This window comes from Oncorhynchus clarkii, chromosome 17 (assembly GCF_045791955.1).
Source record: "Oncorhynchus clarkii lewisi isolate Uvic-CL-2024 chromosome 17, UVic_Ocla_1.0, whole genome shotgun sequence".
NCBI lineage: Eukaryota > Metazoa > Chordata > Actinopteri > Salmoniformes > Salmonidae > Oncorhynchus > Oncorhynchus clarkii.
In genome coordinates, this window is record NC_092163.1 from 34458025 (window position 1) to 34481916 (window position 23892).

Consider the following 23892-nt stretch of genomic DNA (forward strand, 5'->3'; position numbering starts at 1 on the left):
CTCTATCTGGGCCTCCTTATCCAGAGCGTACAGTCAGACAGTAACCTGTAGGGCTCTGGTCAAAAATAGTGCACTGTATTTGGGATGCGGCAAGTCCGTCCCTGACTGTCATTGCCATTGCAAGTCCGATCTAGGTGGAGCAGTGCCGCCAACCTGGCCTGCACACAACCCCATGTCATGGATGACAGCATGACTCAGCATAGTGTTTGTGTAATGTGAGGTATTATAGGTGGCTCTTTGACGTGGCCCCTTGTGCCGTACCATGCACTAGTTACATGTGGATGCGTAACTGTGTGTGTGGGGGGGGGGGTGGCAACAAATGCCATAGAAAGGTACTTGAAATGGACACTTCCTGATTTGAGTATGAAACACTCTTTTGCTATGAAGCTGTGAAATATCTGACGTTAGTTGACATTGACATTGCTATTGCCAGAACAAACTGAGATTGCTCTGGCATTTCTCACATAGAAACTTAATTGGGAAGAAGGATGTTCGATATGCTTTTTACATTTGTACCTATACATTCTGCCTGCAAGACCCTGTGCAGACAAATTCCAGTGTGATGTAGATGGCATTTGCACTCAAAATGAGAAACAAAATGTTTCACAGAATTGACTTATCAGGCATTAATGAAAATGTGAATGTGTAGATTTGCAGAACCCTATAGGGGAAGTGTATACACTTCAGTGTTATTCTGTAACGGAACAGCAAAACTTTCGTTATGGATGTGACAGAAATGGACATGCATCTTTGCGAGAAGGGACACAACGGCAAATGTCCGAATCTCAATTCTCTGAATAGCCACTTTGAAAGTAAGGCTTGGCTACACTAAAACAACCACAATGAAAATGCAGCAATTGTCATATACTTTAGAGAGAAATTTACCGGTATGGATATGACATTCGTTATGGTTGTGACTCTGTAAAAGGAGTGTTTTTGTATATTAATTATTTCTTCACCAAACTTAATTATAATACTTGTATAATTTGAAAATGCAGTGCACCTCCAAAGAACCAAGAAATCTCCAGTATCTTGAATAGTTATTGCATAGGCTTTCAAAGGGCGCTCGTGGGTCCCGTCTTAACAACCAGAAATGCACAAATGTGCTTTATTTGAAAATCTCTGTTTTCATTGCAAATTACTGCTGCATACCTCCAATTATTATAGAAATATTTTACATTTCGTAACACTAGAGGAGAATGTTGTTATGGATGTGACATTCTGCGTTATGGATGTGACATTCTGCGTTATGGATGTGACATTCTGCGTTATGGATGTGACATTCTGCGTTATGGATGTGACACGGTCCCAAAAGATGACACTGCACTCCGTTTCAAAAATGTACAACGTTTTCGTCATTTCATTCTAGGTCATCAATGACAAATGTTTTATATTAAATTATTATTAGCAATCCACCTGAGTAACTGAATAAACATACAAAAACTCAATTCAGTGCTTTCATTTTTAATTTTATTAGCTCATGCTTTGTATTAATCTCTCACCCTATAATCTGCCCGCAAAGACTCTATGAAATGGTATCTCCTCCCCTTGTTGTCCTCAAAAGGAGACCGGGAATGGGCAACTTGACCTGCAGCCACCCAAGCCTTGTCGTCCTTGGCTGGCGAGATGTACACAAATCCAGTGTGGTCGTTTCTCCTCAAGAACTGCATTTCAACAGCATCAGTCAGTCTTTATCCGTTACCAGTCTCACAAACTGCTTGTATATACACTGAGTTTACCAAATATTATGAACACCTTCCTAATTAAGCTGCAACCCCCGCTTTTGCCCTCAGAACAGCCTGAATTCATCAGTGCTTGGACTCTACAAGGTTTCGAAAGCGTTCCACATGGATGCTGGTCCATGTTGACTCCAATGCTGCCCACAGTTGTCAAGTTGGCTGGATGTCCTTTGGGTAGTGGATAATTCTTGATACACACAGGAAACTGTTGCGCATGAAAAGCCCAGCAGCATTAGTTCTTGACACAAACCGGTGCTCTTGGCACCTACTACCTTACCCTGTTCAAAGGGACTTATATTTTTTGGTCTTTCCCGTTCACCCTCTGAATGCCACATACATAATCCATGTCTCAATTTTCTCAAGTCTTAAAAATATATATATTTTTAACCTGTCTCCTCCCATTCATCTACACTGATTTTTAAGTGGATTTAACAAGTGAAATCAATACGGGATCATGGCTTTCACTTGGATTCACCTGGTCATGTAAAGAGCAGGTGTTCTGAATGTCTTGTAGACTCAGTGTATACCTCTAACCCCCCTAGACTCAAGGATTGATACACCCATTTCATTCCCTTGTTTATTTGAGCTAGCTGGACTCATTCCTCCCTTACCTCTACTAAATCTTGACACATCATTATGTTGTCTTTCCTATGAAGAGTTAAACTTCTTAAATTTTGTCATGTGAAATGGTTAAAATATACGTTTCATTGATTTATAACCTACCAATGGCACGGGTTTGCACTTTCGTAGACCTTTCTTGTCAGATTGTAAATCACCTCAGGCCTGCCAGCTGCATTTCACAAGCTGGACTTTTAAGACCTTAATTATAAAACCCCTAATTTTTCCTTTATATAATAATAATGTATTTCATTATCATTAGTAGGCTTCGTATAGCAGGCTTGTATAACCACCATCGAGCTGTAGGCCTAAGAGCGCATCCCGTTTAGTCATAAAACCGTAACTTACTAAGGCCTATTTCAATATTTTTTTTATATAAGCTACCATATCAATCAATCATTTATTTGTTCAGGTCTTTCATAGCATACGAGTCATTCATGATTTGAAAGTCAATCAAGCATTTTAGTTTTAAAATAAAATAACAAAGCAAACATTGAATAATTATCGTTAACAATAAATAGGACAACCATTCCAATTCGGAAATTGCGTTCACAAATTAATGTGACTTTTTAGTCTTTGCTGTAATAAAGGCTTTACAAAAAAACTTGACTTTTTGGTATGACTAATTTATGTAGAGTCCACCTGTGGTAAATTTTTTAAATATATTGGACATGATTTGAAAAGGCACACCTGTCTATATAAGGTCCCACAGCTGACCGTGCATGTCAGCAAAAACCAAGCCATGAGGTCGACGGAATTGTCCGTAGAGCTTCGAGACAAGTTTGTGTCGAGGCACAGATCTGGGGAAGGGTACCAAAAAAACTCTGCAGCTTTTGAAGGTTCCCAAGAACACAGTGGAAGGAGTTTGGAACCACCAAGACTTCCTAGAGCTGGCCGCCCGGCCAAACTGAGCAATCGGGGGGGAAAAGGGCCCTGGTCAGGGAGGTGATGGTCACTCTGACAGAGCTGCAGAGTTCCTCTGTGGAGTTGAGAGAAACTTCCAGAAGGACAATCATCTCTGCAGTACTCCAACTATTATGTCTTTATGGTAGAGTGGCCAGACGGAAGCCACTCTGCAGTAAAAGGCACATGACAGGCCGCTTGGAGTTTGCCAAAAGACTCAGACCATGAGAAACAAGATTCTCTGGTCTGATGAAATCAAGATTGAGATCTTTGGCCTGAATGCCAAGCTTCACGTCTGGAGGAAACATGGCACCATCCCTACGGTGAAGCATGGTGGTGGCAGCATCATGCTGTGGGGATGTTTTTCAGGGAATGGGAGACTAGTCAGGATTGGAGAAAAGTACAGAGATCCTTGATGAAAACCTGCTCCAGAGTGCTCTGGACCTCAGACTTGGGCAAAAGTTCACCTTCCAACAGTACAACGACCCTAAGCACACAGTCAAGATAACGCAGGAGGGGGCTTCGGGACAAGTCTCAATGTCCTTGAGTGCCCTAGCCAGAGGCCAGACTTGAACCCTCTCGTACATCTCTGAAGAGACGCTCCCCATCCAACCTGACACAGCTTGTGAGGATCTGCAGAGAAGAATGGGAGAAACGCTCCAAATAGAGGTGTGCCAAGTTTGTAGCGTCATACCCAAGAAGACTCAGGGCTGTAATCGCTGCCATAGATTCTTCAACAAAGTACGGAGTAAAGGGTCTGAATACTTGTTTTATTTTTTTCATGTATTTGCTAAAAAATTCTAACTTGTTTTTGCTTTGTCATTATGGGGTATTGTGTGTAGATTGAGGGGACAAAAATAATGTAATAACCTTTTAGAATAAAGCTGTAATGTAACAGTGGGAAAAATCAAGTGGTCTGAATGCTTTCCAAATGCAAGGGAATAGGAAATGTTTTTCCTAAACAAATGAGGTGTTTTGGTAACAACTTAAGTCAGAAATGGCTGTAATTATGTTAAAGCTTCAGCAACACGGACAGCGCTATACACACTTTTGATGTTCTGTGGTGGTCGCTGCAGCAGGGAGTAGAGCGAGAGACAACGGATGCTAGTTACAGTCACACCCAGCGCAGCAAGTCTGAGCCAGGACCAGCCTCCATCTAGTCATTTGTGTCAATTATTTCGTCAAACAGTTTGCTTAAGGCGTCAGACAAGCTCAGTGCATATAGTTGAATTGATTAAAACACATAGGATGTGTCTATATAGGGATAAATAAACGTTTAAAAATGTCAACCAATCGATTGGTCGAAAGAATGCTCTTGTTCCACTAAGAGTTTTTTGGGTGGCGGGGCAGAAGCCCTAGTTTGAGTAAACTCATGCTTCCTACCCTTTAATACTCTACACGTACGTCATGTTTTAAGGGTGGGCTCTCTGGTACTTTTGAAAATATGACACATTTTATTAAAAGAAATTGATATATGTAATTAACCAATCATAGCCCTCATCTAAGATTGCAAATCACCAGCAAAGAGTTCCGTTTGAATCCATTTTCCCATTCACTGTGTTGGTGGTGCTAGGGATGTGACTGTTTTGGAATTTGAGCTTATGATAATTGGCCAGGCCAATGTACAAAGTCACCGACATAACCGGCGGTCAAAAAAGGGAAGGTCACAATTCTGTACACTTGTTGGATATGCTTCTTAATAAAACCTAGTTGGAGAAAAGCCATTACACTTTGTTATTACCATTCAGGTTATTACTTGTAAATATTAAGATATGCCAGGTTGGAGAGGATCTGTCGCATTTTTATATTAAGAGTCAAAATAAAGATATGCTTACCCGTTCTGCATAATTGTTTTTCATACAGATCCGATTTCGACGCACAATACCATTCAAACGAAGTCTGGTGGGTTCTCTCCCACTTTGTCCCGCAAAATATTCGCATTACGTCACACCCTGTTGCTGTGGTCATTCGATGGCATTGGCATGTTCGTCAGAGAGGACGTTGTAATGAGATGAGAATCAAACACTACTGTCATGATTTAAAGGGATGGATTCCAGACAGGCTACTTTAGGAATTGTTCTGAATGGACGTATAGAGATTCGGCGAACTCGCACGCGCACACCCCAGTAAAAGCACCCATCAATCAAAGCTACGAGCATACGCCAGACACAAGCACATATTTCTCCTTTCCTTAAAACGTATTTAAAAAAACCTAGGCTTTCCGAAAGTGGGCTATAAGATAATGATTTGACAAGGAAAGTATGTGGGGTACAGCTATGCTATAATGTGAAGATGAAATATACAATCATTTAAATTGGAAACAAATACATGCAATATGCCCATAACCTATTTATCAGCAACGCTGATTATCGAGGGGGAGTGTTGGAAAGATTTTTCAAATAATGTGAGGAAGTATTATCATTTGAATGGATGTAAAATATATTATATATATATATATATTTCTAAAAAGACTTACTTGATATACTTTGAGGTGAAGGGAAAAATTACTGAGAAGCCCAGCTTGTTATTGGTGGACATGGTGAGTTAAGACAATCAGACATCCCCCAAATGGGCACTTTCCTATATTTGACATTTGCGAGAAGCAGGCAAGGTACTTCTATGCGTGCTCAAGCGCACGCGCCATCAACATTCAACAGGACAGAGAAACCAGACAGATGCTCACATGGAACACACAAATGATGGTTTGTTATGAACCCAAACTCATTTCTCACAAGTGTAGCAGGTTGTGAACTCTGCAAACAACGTTTCCACCCCGAGAATGAGAGCAGTAAATGACTAATACACGCGTTCACAAATTTATGAAAGAAATGACAAACGGCAGGCTACCACATGGGCATTCATAAAGATGCATTGTGGGCCTACACTATGTATAGCCTAGGCTACTATTCTACTTTGCGGGGATAGGAGGGTGGCAATTTTGTCTCGGCTAGGGCGGCATATCGGCCAGGACCGGGCCTGATCAGCGTTGATTAGTCTATAAATTAAGAAATTATTCTGTATCAATTTATACCATCCCAGTTTGGAGAGGATTGGCGCATTGTTAATTTGACACAACGTATTGATAAACATCCCTTCTCCCAATTTAATTTTCTTTGTGAAAATTTCAGAGCAGAATCTGAGATACCAAAAATATTCCCTGTCCACACTGGTGTGGAAACACCCTATAAACATTAGGCCTATTCTCCAACTTGTCTAGGATTTAGGCCTAGACACTGGGGTGTGCGCGTGTGAGTTCGCCGAATCTCTATACGTCCATTCAGAACAATTCCTAAAGTAGCCTGTCTGGAATCCATCCCTTTAAATCATGACAGTAGTGTTTGATTCTCATCTCATTACAACGTCCTCTCTGACGAACATGCCAATGCCATCGACCCATGGTATTGAAACTCAATCAAGTTCATTGTTCACACACACTTACAGAACATGGGGCTGCAGCAGTTTTCCCCTTGTTTTGCATTTGGCTTTTAGGTAAGACAGAGTATTGCTGCTGGGCCAGTAACTGAAAGGTCGCTTCTTCGAATACCGGAGCCGACAAGGTGAAATCTGTCGACTTGCCCTTGAGCAAGGCACATAAACCTAATTTGCCCCAGGGACGCCATATACAATGGCTGACCCTGCAAAACATTTCACTGCACCTATCCGGTGTATGTGACAACTTCTGTAGCCTTTCTTTTAGGCTTGTTGTATCGATTTAGAATGACCTCTAAAATTGTATGACTCACGATTAGTTCATTGAGAATCCAAATGAAATGGTTCAATTGTGTATTAACAGCAGCGGGAGACCCAGTTTTATGCTTGTCCGTATATTGGTGTTGTACCCATAGAAATATATAATCTAGAATATACAGATTATATTTTTATTGTTCTACCTGTATTTTAGGCTATACCCAACTCAAGTTCATGGGATCAGAAGTGTCTTTTGTTGACTTCACTTGTTTCCTTTTGTGGGCGTGTGTGTGCGCACGCGCTCGCTGGTGGACGTGTTTGGGGTGCGCGTTTGTCTCACTCCTGACCTGTCCTCTCGCTCTCTCCCCAGGTCTCCCCATGTCCGTGAGCCGTCGGCTGCGGCTCTGCGGCACCCCACCCCTGGAGTGGTCTGTCACTACAGTTCAGACCCCGTGATCCCCCCCCCCTCTCCTCCTCCCCCCTGTCCCATCCCACCCTCCCCCTCCTTCTCTCCCCCCCCTCCTCCCTGCGTGCCGCTGTGCTGGACGTCATGAGCATAGTAATCGCGCTGGGAGTCACTACACCAGAAACGTCCTACTCAGATATGGCTGCTGGATCAGAGTGAGTACCACAGAGGGGGGGGGTTGAGGATAGGGATGCTAGGGTTTGTGTGCGTGTCCTCTTTTTTTCACTACCCAACAAGCCATGTGCAGCAGTTCAACATTTTTCTAAACTAGCTGTTGCTGTGTTTCCACTGTGGTCAGAATCAGGAAGTGACCAGGAGAGCTGGAAAGTGTAGGTCACAGTGAAGGCCTTCCAACCTAGACCAGGAAGCTGGGGCCCACCACAGACAGAATTATGCTTGGGCGGTATCCCGATTGTCATACTTTCATACCGACCGTGTGCCATACCAGGATATTCGGTAATAATAGCACTGAACACGGGGTGCTCTTTTCAAACCCCACTGAGCCTTTTTAATCCATAGGATCGCAATACTAACAATTCCATGTAATATCCCATAGAGAATGCTAACAAGTGCATTGTGAACATTTTATACAGTGTCTGAGCTAAATTATTTGCAGGACAAACATACATCCCTGCTCAAATTTATATAAGTAACTCAAAAGTACTTCTCAGTTTGCTGCACGCACCAAACAAATATTACACAGCAAGCGAAGCTTCTTCCAAATCAAGCTAACAAGTTAATAAATTAGCAAACCTAATACACAACTGCTGAGCATTCAGCACATTTTAGACTGTGAACTTAATAGTTAAAAGATATCCAGCTTCCAAACATTTAGTTGTGAATTCCATACTGTAACTAGATAACCAAGCGCGTGCTCTCGTCGTTGTGTGCTTGTAAACAAACGCCACGTGACTAGGGAGTACCAGTAAACTTCATAATGAAAAATGTTTCAGGTGAAATGAAGAATGATCTTCTTTATCTGCTAACGTATTGTTCAAGTTGACAGCAGGTATTTAAGTAGCTACAAATATTCACATTTTATTCAAAAACGTTTTAAATTGTTTTAATGGTATTGAAAACCCATCCCGTGGTTATTTCCGTATACCGCCCAAGCCTAGACAGAATACAGGAGTACTACCGGATGCCTTTCTATTAGTGATGCACCAATATAAAATTTTTGACCGATATCCTATATTTTCCTTGCCAAAAAAAACTATACCGATATTTAGAATTTTAAGCATTCTATTACAGTTAAATAGGTAACACACGCGGTCTAAGGCACTTCATCTCAGTGCAAGAGGCGTCACTACAGTCCATGGTTCAAATCCAGGCTGTATCACATCCGGCCGTGATTGGGAGTCCCATAGGGCGGCGCACAATTGGCCCGGGTTTGGCTGGGGTAGGCCGTCATTGTAAATAAGAATTTGTTCTTAACTGACTTGCCTAGTTAAATAAAGGTTATACACACCACACTGACCAAAAAGTTATTTTGTTGGCTTTACAATATGTCCCCATTTACCAGTAAAACATCATCAAAACCTATTTCTTTAACTTGCTGTGCTGTTTCGTTGTTAATTTGTTTCATTCTCAACCACGATTTCTCATACTATGGATTGTCGTTTGGGTCTTTGTCAGATAAGTCTTTGACATGTCAAATGAGCTTGTTGACCAATCAGGACCTGAAAATGACTGCACGTCACATAATAATTTAACGTGTTCATTCATTTTTTACGTAGTTATTACACTCACTCGTATTTCATGTGTTACGTTTCATCGATTACGTATGCTTTGATGCTAGTAAAGTTGTCTCGGGCACCTACAGTGCTGGTCATAAAAAAATGCAAGCAATGTTCATCCCCAAAAACATAGCAAAATGACATCTGTTTCAGTAGCTAGCTAACTATATAGCTAGGTGTCATCTAAAATGGGGTCAGAACCATCTATGTGAAGCTAGCCACAATAAGGATTAGCCACAATAGTGGACTTTGCGGGTAGCCTTCAAAATAAATGTAATTGACAGTGATGCAAATGAATGCAAATAGTAGAATTATGCCATAATTGAATAGATCATGCTAAATGAGGTTGGGCAATTTGTTAATTTGACAAATCTGAAATCACACTGGATGTATTATACTTTAGAATTGCGTTTAGGGCATACTTATTTCACCATACAGCCTTAACTGTGGATCAATGACCTGGGGTATCAGTCTACTCAGTGACACCCAGAAAACAGTAACTTTGTAGCTCTTATTGCTGGACTCTGAAACAACTGAACTGAGCCACATTTATTATCAACCTGTGTATTGAACACTATTCCAGAGGAAAAACAATACTGCATGGATGTTTGAGTCTTTCTGAGGAGGACGTTGCGAAAAATTATCTTTGGTATTGAGTAGACTGATAACCCATTTCATTGATCCCCAATCCTTAGGTACGGCTGGCTGTACAGTGCAATATGAATGTCAATACACACAATAGGCTGACTGGGGAGGTGAGTCCCGTGATAAGAGCTACAACACTAATATTTGCGTAAACTCTTAACAGTTGTGTTCTGTGGGTGTCACCGAGTAGACTGACTCCATTTCATTGCTTCCCATTCCAACCTTGTTTAACATTATCTAGTCTAAATATGGCATTATTCCACCAATTGTAACCTTCTGCATCACTTTAAAATAGGTATTTTTTTATTTTGAAGGCAAACCGCAAATTCCACTATTGTGCCTAATCCTTATTGTGGCTAGCTTCACAACACACAACCCGGTCCGGTCGAGCCTCACTAGCCAGATGAAGCTAGCTGGCTGCTTATAACGTTAGCTTTGGTCAAAACAGTAAAGTAGCTGGCTGGCTATTTATTTGAAGTCCAATTTCAATAGGCGAACAACAAGTGGTCACCTACGTAATACTTACAAGGATTCCTAAATCGTTGCAAAGAATAATGAAAATGACTGCAGTTTCTACTGGTCATTGTTTTCAGGCTGGTTGTATTGGTGCTAGCTAGGTACCAAGCTAAAGCTAGCTACTCCATAAGTTGTGGTCAAACAAATGATGCTTCTTCATTGCCAACGTGGTATTGTAAATGCGTCGTTCGTGGCCGGTGTCTGCTTGTTTGCAGACTTTTTTTGTACAGCTTTGACAAGTGCTACTGATAGGAGTGGTGGCGTTTTGACTTGCACATGCAAATTCAGAACACACAACATTCTATAATCTGTTATTTGACGTGTCAAATTTAATAGCTTATTTAACGTGTCAAATAGTGTTATCTGACTTGTCTTTTTTGACACGCAAAGACCCAAAGGTGTTCCATAGTATGTTGTGAAGCCAATAGCAGTGACACTATTACTGTGTAACTCCGTTAGGGCAACATGTGTACCGGTGCTCGACCAGTCGGCGAAAGCCAACATCACCCACGACAGATGAATGCCATTTATCTTGGCGTTAATCGATTTCGCCTTTTGAGTTGTCTTACTGATTTTTTTTTTTTGCTCTTTCAAATAACTGCTCGATTTGTTGATTGCTCGATCCACACAGCATACATCGTGGTATAGATTAGGAATACTGTGTTGCACGTGTAGCGCATTTTTTTGTTGTTGACGTGGAGCACGCCAGCTTTGACATCGGGCCGACCCCGATGTTGACATTTTCAGCTAATATCATCGGATACCGATATATCGTGCATCCCTACTTTCTATCTATGGGGCAGAAGGCAGTGTGAGGGACCATTAGGATCTGAACCCTCCTTCCCTTGTCAGGCCTTGCATTCAACCACCCCATCACATAGTGTCGGCGCCCCATTTGCTAAAAATGTATGGAGAATAGGGTGCCATTTGGGACAGAGCCTGTAACTGATCAGTGATGACCCCCCCACCAAGAGAGCTTCAGGGGGACTGAGGTTAAATCAGACAAGTATTGGAACAAGAGCCAGCTGTTCTGCTGAGTGCTGTATGAGGAAATGGCTCTAGACTGCACAGGGAAAATAACCTGAACCCAGTGCTCCTACTACCCTGTAGGTGAGCCAGATGACTGAGCTTCTATGGAATGTAGCTGGATCAGGCTCTTCCCCTCCCCCATACATCTCCCTTCTAAGAAACCCAACCTGACTCGGGGGAAGGCATGCAGGGTGGGGGATTTCACCTCGCATGAAAACAATGAGAAACAGAAAAGCAGACATGGGCGACATTTAGAAAAATCACCAGCCGGGATGTAGTATTTTCTTGTTTTGACATGTAGCCTTTTGACATTTGATATTGTTCGGCAGGGCTACGTGTACCAGGGCTGTTAGTTGTTGGGTAAAAAGACAAGGTTCTCTTCTCCCCTCCCTCCAAGACCTCTGCTAAAGGGCAACGGGGGAGTTGCATAACACGCATCATGGCCGCTGACATTCCATTTCCTGAATTGTCATCTTTCACCCAGACTTCCCTTGGCTGTTGAGGATGTTTTGGGCTGTGGCGCCATCTAGTGTACAGAACAGGTCTAGGAGATATCACCTTAAGAGTTGTTTACAAGTAAAGCAGGTTAATGCAGGACCCCCACCCCAACATGGGTCATCAAGACAAACTATACCAAAACGTTTTGTGACGATAAGTTACAACGGGCATGTCTTATTGGCAAGTTTAGGTTGTTTTTTCTTTTTTTTTTTCCTGTTGCGTTATGAATATGACCAAGCTTAGCTGCTTAGTAGTTGAAAAATGGCTTTCCCTGTAGTTTTGTTTACTCTTTCTAGATACCATATTTCATTCTATATCTCCTAACTTTCCCTATATCTGGATCTCGTTTTATCTTTGACTCCTACATTTCTCCAACTTTTGTTTTATATTCTTTTAAGGGTCAGACACACCGAGAAATCTGACTGCCGGTAGGTGCTTAGCACCTCTGCCCAGAGTGTCGGCAGTTACCTTTTTGTTGTTCACACAGAACAGTTGTGCCTCCGATTTTGCTTCATTTAAATACTCCAGGCGACAAGGTGGCAGTAGCTTGTTTGGCTTGTGCATGCTGGAGCTAATGTAAGCTAACTAGCAAGCTGCTCTGTTACTTATTTACAAGAAATGAAAGTGTACGGACGTGAAACTGTCCTTTGTGTTTCTTGGCTATTTACACTGAACAAAAATATAAACGCAACATGCAACAATTTCAACGAATCCATTTTATTGAATTACAGGTCATATATAAGGAAAACAGTCAATTGAAAAAGTCATTAGGCCCCAATCTATGGATTTCACATGACTGGGCAGGGTGCAGCCATGGGTGGACCTGGGAGGGCATAGGCCCACCCACGGGGGAGCCAGGCCCAGACAATCAGGAATGAGTTTTCCCCCACAAAAGGGCTTTATTACAGACAGAAATACTCCTATGTTTCATCAGCTCTCTGAGTGGCTGTTCTCAGATGATCCCGCAGGTAAAGAAGCCAGATGTGGTCTTGGACTGGTGGGGTTGCACGTGGTCTGCGGTTGTGAGGCCAGTTGGACGTACTACCAAATTCTCTAAAACGATGTTGGAGGTGGCTTATGGTAGAGAAATTAACATTCAATTCTCTGGCAACAACTCTGGTGGACATTCCTGCAATCAGCATGCCAATTGCATGTTCCCTCAACTTGAAACTGCGGCCTTGTTTTGTGTGACAAAACTGCACATTTTAGTTTGGCCTTTATTGTCCCCAGCACGCGGTGCACCTGTGTAATGATCATGCTGTTTAATCAGCTTGATATGCCACACCTGTCAGGTGGATGGATTATCTTGGCAAAGGAGAAATACTCCGTAACAGGGATGAGCACACATTTGTTGACAACATTTGAGAGAAATACTCTTTTTGTGCATTTGGAACATTTCTGGGATCTTTTTATTTCAGCTCATGAAACAGGGGACCAACACTTTACATGTTGTGTTTTATATTTGCATTCAGTATAGATAACTGGTGTAGTTAGCAACATTATAATTAAATCACAATGGATTTGTTTTTTTGAATGAAGCAGCTTGCCTGTCTGTCGAGTCGATGGAGTAGCTAGCTGTGTTGTGCTAAATGGCGACGCTTGCAAGCGAACTGTAACTGGCAGTATGGGATAATGGAGAGTGAATTAAATGATTTATTGGTTAAGCATTTAGTTCATCTTTGTTTTTGCAAGAGGAGGAACAGCCTCCAACTGTGCTAAGTACATATCAGCAGTCAGATTTCTCCTTGTGTCTGTACCATTACTCTTTTACTGTCCATGTTTCTACTGCTTACGCTTTCATTCTCTCTCCCTCTCTCAGCCCTGAGTCAGTGGAAGCAAGCCCTGCCGTGAATGAGAAAAACTACCCTAACCACAGCTGTGTGAGTGCACAGAGTCATGGGTATCGGGGACTACCATATACTGTGAGTACATAGCTCTTTTCTTCCTTTGTCACAATGCGGCCAATTTTATAGGCCAGTCTCTCTCATATCTCACGATCTCAACATTCCGATCAAGTATCTTTTTGTAAGATGTCCCTTATGGACTTTTCGTCAGTAACCTAAACGAATGTGTCGGCCTAAGAGCGCGTAAGGCCAGTACTGTTGCAAGCGTAGCCTTGCATCCGAGAGGAAGGAGAGTCCCACACGACATGCTAAGTATCAAAACGTAGCAAAATAAAAGTCGGCGCAAGGCTTCAATGCTATGAATCACTAATGCTGATTAACACGTTCGCAGCGCCCTCGTGCGTTTTTAGCTAACATGCTGTATTGTCACGTACCATTTTTGTTTGCCCTCATTTTCATTCGTCTTCCATTTTCCGTTTCCCCTTCCTCTTTTTTGTTTGTTTGTTTGTACCTGAACACCCATTGTTTGAAGATGCAACAGTCTTCCGTTGTGTGTTGTCAGGATCACAACTATGGTGCGCCCCCTCCCCCCACCCCACCCGCCTCCCCGCTCTCCCAAACCATCATCCCCCGCATGGAGCTCAACGGCGTGGCACGCGGCCCTACCTCCCGCTACCATGACAACGGCCGCCAGGAGGAGAACTCTGCTGACAGCGACAGCTCGTCGGAGGAAGAAGGGGCCGTGGCCAGCTGGTGCCACTGCAGTCTGACTCCGGATGGCTTCCTCATAAAGTGCGAGAGCTGCAGGTGAGAGCCGGCGGCAGCCATTTTGTACCCTGTATTCAGAACCTTTTCTCACTCTGTGGAATGTCGTGTGTACAGTTGAAGTCGTAAGTTTACATACACCTAGCCAAATACATTTAAACTTTGTTTTTCACAATTCCTAACATTTAATCCTAGTAAACATTTCCTGTCTTAGGTCAGTTAGGATCACCACGTTATTTTAAGAATGTGAAATGTCTGCATAATAGAGTGATTTATTTCAGCTTTTATTTCTTTCATCACATTCCCAGTGGGTCAGAAGTTTACATACACTCAATTAGTATTTGGTAGCATTGCCTTTAAAATGTTTAACTTGGGTCAAATGTTTCGGATATCCTTCCACAAGCTTCCCACAATAAGTTGGGTGAATTTTGGCCCATTCCTCCTGACAGAGCTGGTGTAACTGAGTCAGGTTTGTAGGCCTCCTTGCTCGCACACGCCTTTTCAGTTCTGCCCACAAATTTTCTATAGGATTGAGGTCATTGTCCATTTGGAAGACCCATTTGTGACCAAGCTTTAACTTCCTGACTGATGTCTTGAGATGTTGCTTCAATGATGCCATCTATTTTGTGAAGTGCACCAGTCCCTCCTGCAGCAAAGCACCCCCAGAACATGATCCTGTGCTTCACGGTTGGGATGATGTTCTTCGGCTTGCCAAGCCTCCCCCTTTTCCATCCAAACCTAACGATGGTCATTATGGCCAAACCGTTCTATTTTTGTTTCATCAGACCAGAGGACATTTTTCCAAAAAGTATGATCTTTGTCCCCATGTGCAGTTGCAAACCGTAGTCTGGATTTTTTTTATGGCAGTTTTGGAGCAGTGGCTTCTTCCTAGCTGAGCGGCCTTTCAGGTTATGTCGATATAGGACTCGTTTTACTGTGGATATACATACTTTTGTACCCGTTTCCTCCAGCATCTTCACAAGGTCCTTTGCTGCTGTTCTTGGATTGATTTACACTTTTCGCACTAAAGTACGTTCATCTCAAGGAGACAGAACGCATCTCCTTCCTGAGCGGTATGATGGCTGCGTGGCCCCATGGTGTTCATACCTGCGTACTATTGTTTGTACAGATGAACGTGGTACATTCAGGTGTTTGGAAATTGCTCCCAAGGATGAATCAGACTTGTGGAGGTCTACAATTGTTTTTCTGAGGTCTTGGCTGATTTTGTTTTTATTTCCCCATGAAGTCAAGCAAAGAGGTACTGAGTTTGAAGGTATGCCTTGAAAGACATCCACAGGTACACCTCCAATTGACTCAAATGATGTCAATTAGCCTATCAGAAGCTTCTAAAGCCATGCCATCATTTTTGGGTATTTTCCAAGCTTTTTAAAGACACAGTCAACTTAGTGTATGTAAACTTCGGACCCACTGGAATTGTGAATTAGTGAAATAATCGGTCTGTAAACAATTGTTGGAAAAATGACTTGTGTCATGCACAAAGTAGATGTCCTAACCATCTTGCCAAAACTATAGTGTGTTAACAAGAAATGTGTGGAGTGGTTGAAAAACGAGTTTCAATGACTCCAACCTAAGTGTATGTAAACTTTTGACTTCAACTGTGTGTGGCCCACCATCTACGTTAATGGTGGGTCACCACTTCTATTTGGCTTAGATTAATACAGACATAGTATAAGTCATATATTGAGATAGCAAGGTGAGAGAGAGATATATCTAAAGGCCTATAAGATCTGCAATTTCCTAATTGTGATGTTCTTATTTCTGTGATTTCAGGGGCCTAGACAGGAGGAAAGGACTGGACGGCCAACGCCGGAAACAAGAAAATGTATCAGGTATGGTGAATGATAGACTACATAACATGCATCTCAATGTGCGTATTCCAAGTATGGAAAACGCATACAGCCACCACATTGATGCACGGGCGTTACGTATATACATGGTGCCACTTGGCCTCAACTAAACCACGTAAACTCCATGGGCCTGTTTTCCTGGACACGGATTAAGTTTAGGGCTTTTCACACATTGTTCGTAACTATAGTTCGAATCCGACGTTGATTTTTATCTGTTACGTTGTATTTTTTTGCGTTTGGTTAGGTTGGTTTCACATTGCCAAATGTTAAACAACCATGTGTTCATACGAGTCATTTGTTAATTGGAGAAAATGGTCATGTTAAATCCATCAATGATTATCAAGAAGCGTAACTTCTGTGTCTCAAACTTCATAAACTCAGCAAAAAAATGCACGTTTTTCAGGACCCTGTCTTTCAAAGATAATTCATAAAAATCAAAATAACTTCACAGCTCTTCATTGTAAAGGGTTTAAACACTGTTTCCCATGCTTGTTCAATGAACCATAAACAATTAATAAACATGCACCTGTGGAACGGTCGTTAGGACACTAACAGCTTACAGACTGTGGACAATTAAGGTCACAGTTATGTAAACTTAGGACACTAAAGAGGCCTTTCTAAAAACTCTGAAGAACAGCAGAAGAAAGATGCCCAGGGTCCCTGCTCATCTGTGTGAATATGCTTTAGGCATGCTGCAAGGAGGCATGAGGACTGCAGATGTGGCCAGGGCAATAAATTGCAATGTCCGTACTGTGAGACGCCTAAGACTGCGCTACAGGGAGACAGGACGGACAGCTGATCGTCCTCAGTGGCAGACCACGTGAAACAACACCTACACATCCGGCACATCCGAACATCACACCTGCGGGACAGGTACAGGATGGCAACAACAACTTACACCAGGAACGCACAATCCCTCCATCAGTGCTCAGACTGTCCGCAATAGTCTGAGAGAGGCTGGGCTGAGGGCTTGTAGCCTGTTATAATGCAGATCCTCATCAGACATCACCAGCAACAATGTCGCCTTATGGGCACAAACCCACCGTTGCTGGACCAGACAGGACTGGCAAAAAGTGCTCTTCACTGACAAGTTGTTTTTTCCTCACCAGGGGTGATGGTTGGATTCACGTTTATCGTCGAAGGAATGAGCATTACACCGAAGCCTGTACTCTGGAGCGGGATCAATTTGGAGGTGGAGGGTCCGTCATGGTCTGGGGCGGTGTGTCACAGCATCATCGGACTGAGCTCGTTGTCATTGCAGGCAGTCTCAACGCTGTGCGTTACAGGGAAGACATCCTCCTCCCTCATGTGGTACCCTTCCTGCAGGCTCATCCTGACATGACCCTCCAGCATGACAATGCCACCAGCCATACTGCTCGTTCTGTGCGTGATTTCCTGCAAGACAGGAATGTCAGTGTTCTGCCATGGCCAGCGAAGAGCCCAGATCTCAATCCCATTTAGCAAGTCTGGGACCTGTTGGATAGGAGCATGAGGGCTAGGGCTGAGTGGGATAACATCTCATGGCGAGAACTGGCAAATCTGGTGCAGTCCATGAGAAGGAGATGCACTGCAGTACTTAATGCAGCTGGTGGCTGACTAACTTTTGATTTTGCCCTTTGTTCAGGGACACATTATTCAATTTATGTTAGTCACATGTCTGTGGAACTTGTTCAGTTTGTCTGTTGAATATTATGTTCATACAAATATTTACACATGTTAAGTTTGCTGAAAATAAAGGCAGTTGAGTGAGAGGACGCTTCTTTTTTTTGCTGAGTTTATTACTTTCGCTTTGTTCATCCAACAAAATGCGTGAGGAAACCGCGCAATATCCACTAACTGTTACAACGACCATCGGAGAAGAGTATACTACAGTGCCTAGTGAAAGTCGACACACCCCTTTCACAGTCTTCACATTTTGCTGCCTGAAAATTAAATGTAAAAATTGATTGCATTGGACTTTGTTCCTTGATCTGAACGACTTACTCCACATATTCAAAGTGAAAGTTTGGTTTGCGTATGTCTTCACACCCCAGAGTTAATACCTTTGGCACCTTTGGCAGAGTTTACAGCGTTAATCATTTTGAATAGTATTCTACCAACTCTGCACGACTCTTAGGGCAACATATGTCCATCGTTTTGCTCCAAATGTCTCATGCTCAGTAAATTTGGTTGGGAATCATTGTTGGGCAGCAATATTTAAACCTTGACTCTGATTGCCAAGCAAATTTAAGTCCGGACAGAGGCTAGACCACTCATGAACACGCAAGACCTCTTGGAGAGCCATTCTGGTGTGTCTTTGGCATAAAAATCTACATTTCTTGCTGATAACCTAACCCTGGGATGAAGCTTTATCAGAAGACTGAGGCAGGTTTTCCTTTAACTTTTTACGTGAGCTTTGCTCCTTTGTCAGGATCAAAATACATATGAAACTCCCCAGTCCCTGCCAATGACACTCATAACATGATGCTGCCACCTCATTACTTGAAAAGATGATGTAATCCCTTTTTAGATATTGTATTAAGGCCACAAAATGTGAAGACTGTGCAATGGGTGTGTAGAATTTCACTACCGGCTCAGTAGCCTACAGTGTAGCCCCCTTCTCCATTAATCTGCATGGGATGCGCTCATAAATGTGCTATTACTAACCATATGTTAAGGTACTGCGTGCATTTGATCAAATGATCGCAGTCAAACAACCAATAATACTGAATGAACCTCTGGTTCTTTTACTGTGTTTGGTCTGGGACTGCATGATCACCTGCAGCGAACCACACACCAAACATAATCGTACCACAGCGTGTTTACTGCGCTCCCTAGTGCGGATAGTGTTCACACCAGTCCAAACGAACTGAACTAAGGGAGAAAATGCGCCAGAGTTCGGAAAAAAAAACGTTCCAAACCAATTTGGTGTGAAAGCAGCCTTAGGCCTGGTCTAAAAAGGTTTCTATGCAGAATCTCTATTTAAATAGCATTTTAGTCCGGGAAACCAACCCTAAGTCTTTACTGTTGGCGTGCCCAGGTGGAAACTAACTTTGCCAAGTACCTGTGAATGCTCAAGTCTCTCTTGCGCTTCTAGTGGGCGATAGCAGCGCCACGGAGAGTGGCGACGAGGAAGTGTCGCCCGCCACGGTGTCCTACACAGCAACGCAGCACACGCCCACCAGCATCACGCTCACAGTCAACCGCGTTAAGCGGAACAAGTCCAAGAAGAGGAAGAAGAGCACGGAGAAGGCCCGCGGAGTGCCCAAGGGCAAGAAAATAAAGGTAGGAACTTGGGAGCAAGAGCACAGTCCTCAAAAGAGCACAGTTAGCATAGAGTCCTAAGTGTGTGTGAAATGCGAGACATGCCAGGCAAGAGTGCCAAATGAAGTGCTAGCAGAAGGTGCCAGCCACTATTTGGGCTAAATGCAGGCGGTAGCGACGGCAAGAGTATCCTTGCTAAAGACAACAATAGTATGGGGAAAATGGCCAAGTGTGCCAAATGCCACACATGCAAAGTGTGAAAAGGGGCTGAGGGAGCAAATGCAAAACCCACAGCTAGGAAGAGGACCAAGATGGTTACGTTACTTGTTTTAACTTGCTCTTAAGGCTGAATATGCCAATTATACCTCTAGAGGCCAAGAGAGAAGTTGCAGTCTTTTTCTAGTAGCATAAAGTTATTTTTGCTACATTATTTTGTGAATCTCTGACACGTGTTAACACAAGTAGACTCTCTGAAACGTTGCCTAAACGTAGGAGACCCTCTGAATGTTGTCTAAACGCTGTGAGTAGACTCTGAAACGTTATGTAAATGAGTGTGTCTTTACAGGCCTTCAGAGAGGGTTCTAGAAAGTCCATGAGGATGAAGGTAAGATGAATTCCTTCCGAAGATCTTTTTAGTTATACAGTACCAGTCAAAGGTCTCTCAATGGAACCATGATGCTAACAGTGGCATTGATGATTTCTTCATCCCATTAGCTACTGCTGGGAAGTTCATTTATATACAGTACCTGTCAAAAGTTTGAACACACCTACTCATTAACCCCCCCCCCCCCCCCACATTGTAGAATAATAGTGACGACATCAAAACTATGAAATAACATATGGAATCATGTAGTAAGCAAAAAAGTGTTGAACAAATCAAAATATATTTGATATTCTTCGAAGTAGCCTCCCTTTGCCTTGACAGCTTTGCACACTCTTGGCATTCTCTCAACCAGCTTCACCTGGAATGCTTTTCCATCAGTCTTGAAGGAGTTCCCACATATGCTGAGCACTTGTTGGCTGCTTTTCCTTCAGTCTGTGGTCCAACTCATCCCAAACCATCTCAATTTGGTTGAGGTCGGGCGATTGTGGGAGCCAAGTCGTCTGATGCCGCACTCATCTCCCTCCTTGGTCAAGTAGCCCTTACACAGCCTGGAGGTGTGTTTTTTTGTCATTGTCCTGTTGAAAAACAAATGATAGTCCCACCGAGCGCAAACCAGATGGGATGGCGTATCACTGCAAAGTGCTGTGGTAGCTATGCTGTTTAAGTGTGCCTTGAATTCTAAATAAATCACAGACGGTGTCAACAGCAAAGCACCATCACACCTCCTCCATGCTTCAGTGGGATCCACACATGCAGAGATCATCTGTTCACCTACTCTGCGTCTCACAAAGACACGGCGGTTGGAACCAAAAATCTCAATTTTGGTCTAATCAGACCAAGGGACAGATTTCCACCGGTTTAATGTCCTTTGCTCATGTTTCTTGACCCAAGCAAGTCTCTTCTTATTGGTGTCCTTTACTAGTGGTTTCTTTGCAGCAATTTGACCACGAAGGCCTGATTCACGTGGTCTCATCTGAACAGTTGATGTTGAGATGTCTGTTACTTGAACTGAAGAATTTATTTGGGCTGCAATTTCTGAGGTTGGTAACTCTAATGAGCGTATCCTCTGCAACAGAGGTAACTCTGGGTCTTACTTTCCTGTGGTGGTCCTCATGAGAGCTAGTTTCATCATTGTGCTTGATGGTTTTTGCGACTGCACTTGAAGGAACTTTAGAAGTCCTTCAAATTTTCCGTATTGACTGACCTTCATGTCTTAAAGTAATGATGGACTGTTGTTTCTCTTTGCTTATTTGAGCTCTTCCTGACATAATATATACTTTTACCAAATAGGGCATCTTCTGTATGCCACCCCTACCTTGTCACAACACAATTGATTGGCTCAAATGCATCAAGAAGGAATGAAATTCCACAAATGAACTTTTAACAAGTCACACCTGTTAATTAATTCCAGGTGACTACCTCATGATGTTGGTTGAGAGAATGCCAAGAGTACAAAGCTGTCATCAATGCCAAGGGTGGCTACTTTGAATCTCCAAATATATTTTTATTCAACACTTTTTTTGGTTACTACATATTCCATATGTGTTATTTCATAGTTTTGATGTCTTCACTATTATTCAACAAGGTAGAAAATGCACCAAAAAAATAAAGAAACCCTTGAATGAGTAGGTGTTTCCAAACCTTTGACTGGTACTGTATATCAATGTATAAATAAACTTCACAGCAGTAGCTAATGGGATGAAGAAATCGGTGCCACTTTGTTAGCATCAGGGTTCCATTGAGTGATGTGTTCCTTTGGCCATATCACAAATACTCCCATTTTATTATCAAATGTTAAGCTGATATAGAGCACAGTGCACCACCCACCCATGATAACCCATTCATCTAAGGGGAAGAAACACGGGTTGTAGACCTGACATGGTCATTTATGAAAGGTCTTAGAATGGAGGTGAATAAAATAAAAATACATGTGTTTTCAACACTACATGGCTCTGAAGTAAAACCGTTCTCCTCCCCTCCCCCAGAACTCCACTACGGAGGCCAGCGCAGTGGACGAGACCACAGCGGAGGGCTGGGAGAGCCGCATCCGCCAGTGGACGGACCAGTACGAGGAGGCCACGGCCAACCAGTACAGTGCTGACGTCCAGACACTGCTCCAGCTGCACCGCGCCTCCACCGTTACTGTTGCTGCCGAGGGTGTGGTAGTGGGCGATACAACGGCAGCGACGACGACGGCCTCACCGGCCCAGGTCAACGCCTCGGCCAATGCCATGGACACAATTAACCGAACGGAGCTGGCGTGCAACAACACGGTGCTTGGCTCTCAGATGCAGTTACAACTGGGGCGGGTGACACGTGTGCAGAAGCACCGGAAGATCCTGCGGGCGTCAAGGGATCTAGAGCCAGACACCCTGATCATCGAGTACCGGGGCAAGGTCATGCTCAAACAGCAGTTTGAGGTCAACGGACACTTCTTCAAAAAGTATGCATTCGTTCATTACACTTCTCCATATGGTTGCAGAATTCCCTAAACGTTCCCCAAACTTCCATGCTTTTTCAAGCAGGCCCAATAAAAATGTGGCATCTTTGTTTTTTTGGTAAGATGTCAAATCTGACATTTTTAAGGTGGAAAATTTTGGTTTTCATATGCTGCACCATTGCATGGTTTTTATGAAGGAAATTGAGGATGTATTATTATGAAAAAAATACAAATGTTGACATGATTTTGACTTCTTTTAGGCCCTACCCTTTCGTGCTGTTCTACTCCAAGTTCAACGACGTAGAGATGTGCGTGGACGCGCGGACATTTGGGAATGACGCACGCTTCATCCGGAGGTCTTGTACACCCAGCGCAGAGGTCAGACATCTTGTTTGGGTTTTTTTTTTTTTCTTCAAGAAAGGCAATGGGTGCATCTCAGTAGTTTATACTTACTCCCTCATCTCCTCTCCTTAGTTCACTTCACTCATTTGAAATGTCAGACAAGGTGAATTTAGCTCTTACATCAGCATAGATGAAGGAAAATATGGGGAAAGGAGGCCATTTATCCCTATTGAGACGCACCCTTCTGGGGCAGGAGTCTCCAACAGGTCGATCAAACAATTCTGAAAGTAGGCCTAAATGCAATTTTCCATGTGTTCCATCGCAAACTTTCATAAACCAATCTCACAAGTATCAGACACCGCAAGCTCCCAGCTACTATCTAATCAACGCAACACTGACATTATCCCACCTCTGGTTAGCCACCCATTGGCTTAAAAAGCCAAACCTAAAACAATATCTGCCAATAAATATCCAGAAAAGTTGCCCCTTTTTGTCTGTGGTGCTTTCCCCAAAACCACCTCAAAGAAGTGTTAACTGCATTGTGGGCTTACCTGGCAGAGGTATATCATGAGTATCTATTGTTATTTGCGAACTTTGCCTTGAAATGAGCAGCAGCAGTACAGAACCAGCACATTAGACGGCACTTTCCTCACTCGCTAGATGTGCAATTAAAGGGGAATTACACTTAATCAATTTGGTAGTTTTCTTCCAGACCTAAACAAAAAAATTGTCTTCTGAAATGATTTAACCATTGATTCAGAACATCCAATTTTGTTGTTCCTCTATGAACAATTGTCATTTTGAGAGTGAAATACTAAAATCTAAAACCAGGAAAAATACAAGTGAGTAAAACAATTTTATAATAAATCACAAATTTGAAAGTGCCCCCCTTAGATTTTTATTAACCATTATTTTACCAGGTGTGTTTCTAGAAAACAATGCACTGCTT

General features: G+C 42.8%; 1 protein-coding gene across 5 annotated transcripts in view; it reads left to right on the top strand.

The window, feature by feature from the left end:
• The window catches only part of LOC139370728 (SET domain containing 5), a 49626-nt gene that overhangs the window by 14090 nt on the left and 11644 nt on the right, over window positions 1-23892 (top strand). For 3 of the 5 annotated variants that reach the window (XM_071110384.1, XM_071110386.1, XM_071110388.1), the window contains exons 2-9: window positions 7318-7568; window positions 13657-13759; window positions 14214-14488; window positions 16238-16296; window positions 19391-19578; window positions 20123-20161; window positions 22147-22604; window positions 22862-22979. In XM_071110384.1, coding sequence (XP_070966485.1) covers window positions 7498-7568; window positions 13657-13759; window positions 14214-14488; window positions 16238-16296; window positions 19391-19578; window positions 20123-20161; window positions 22147-22604; window positions 22862-22979 — 1311 coding nt within the window. In that variant the 5' untranslated portion in view covers window positions 7318-7497. The remainder of the gene's footprint in view (window positions 1-7317; window positions 7569-13656; window positions 13760-14213; window positions 14489-16237; window positions 16297-19390; window positions 19579-20122; window positions 20162-22146; window positions 22605-22861; window positions 22980-23892) is intronic. The other 2 variants (XM_071110385.1, XM_071110387.1) reach the window with 2 other exon arrangements.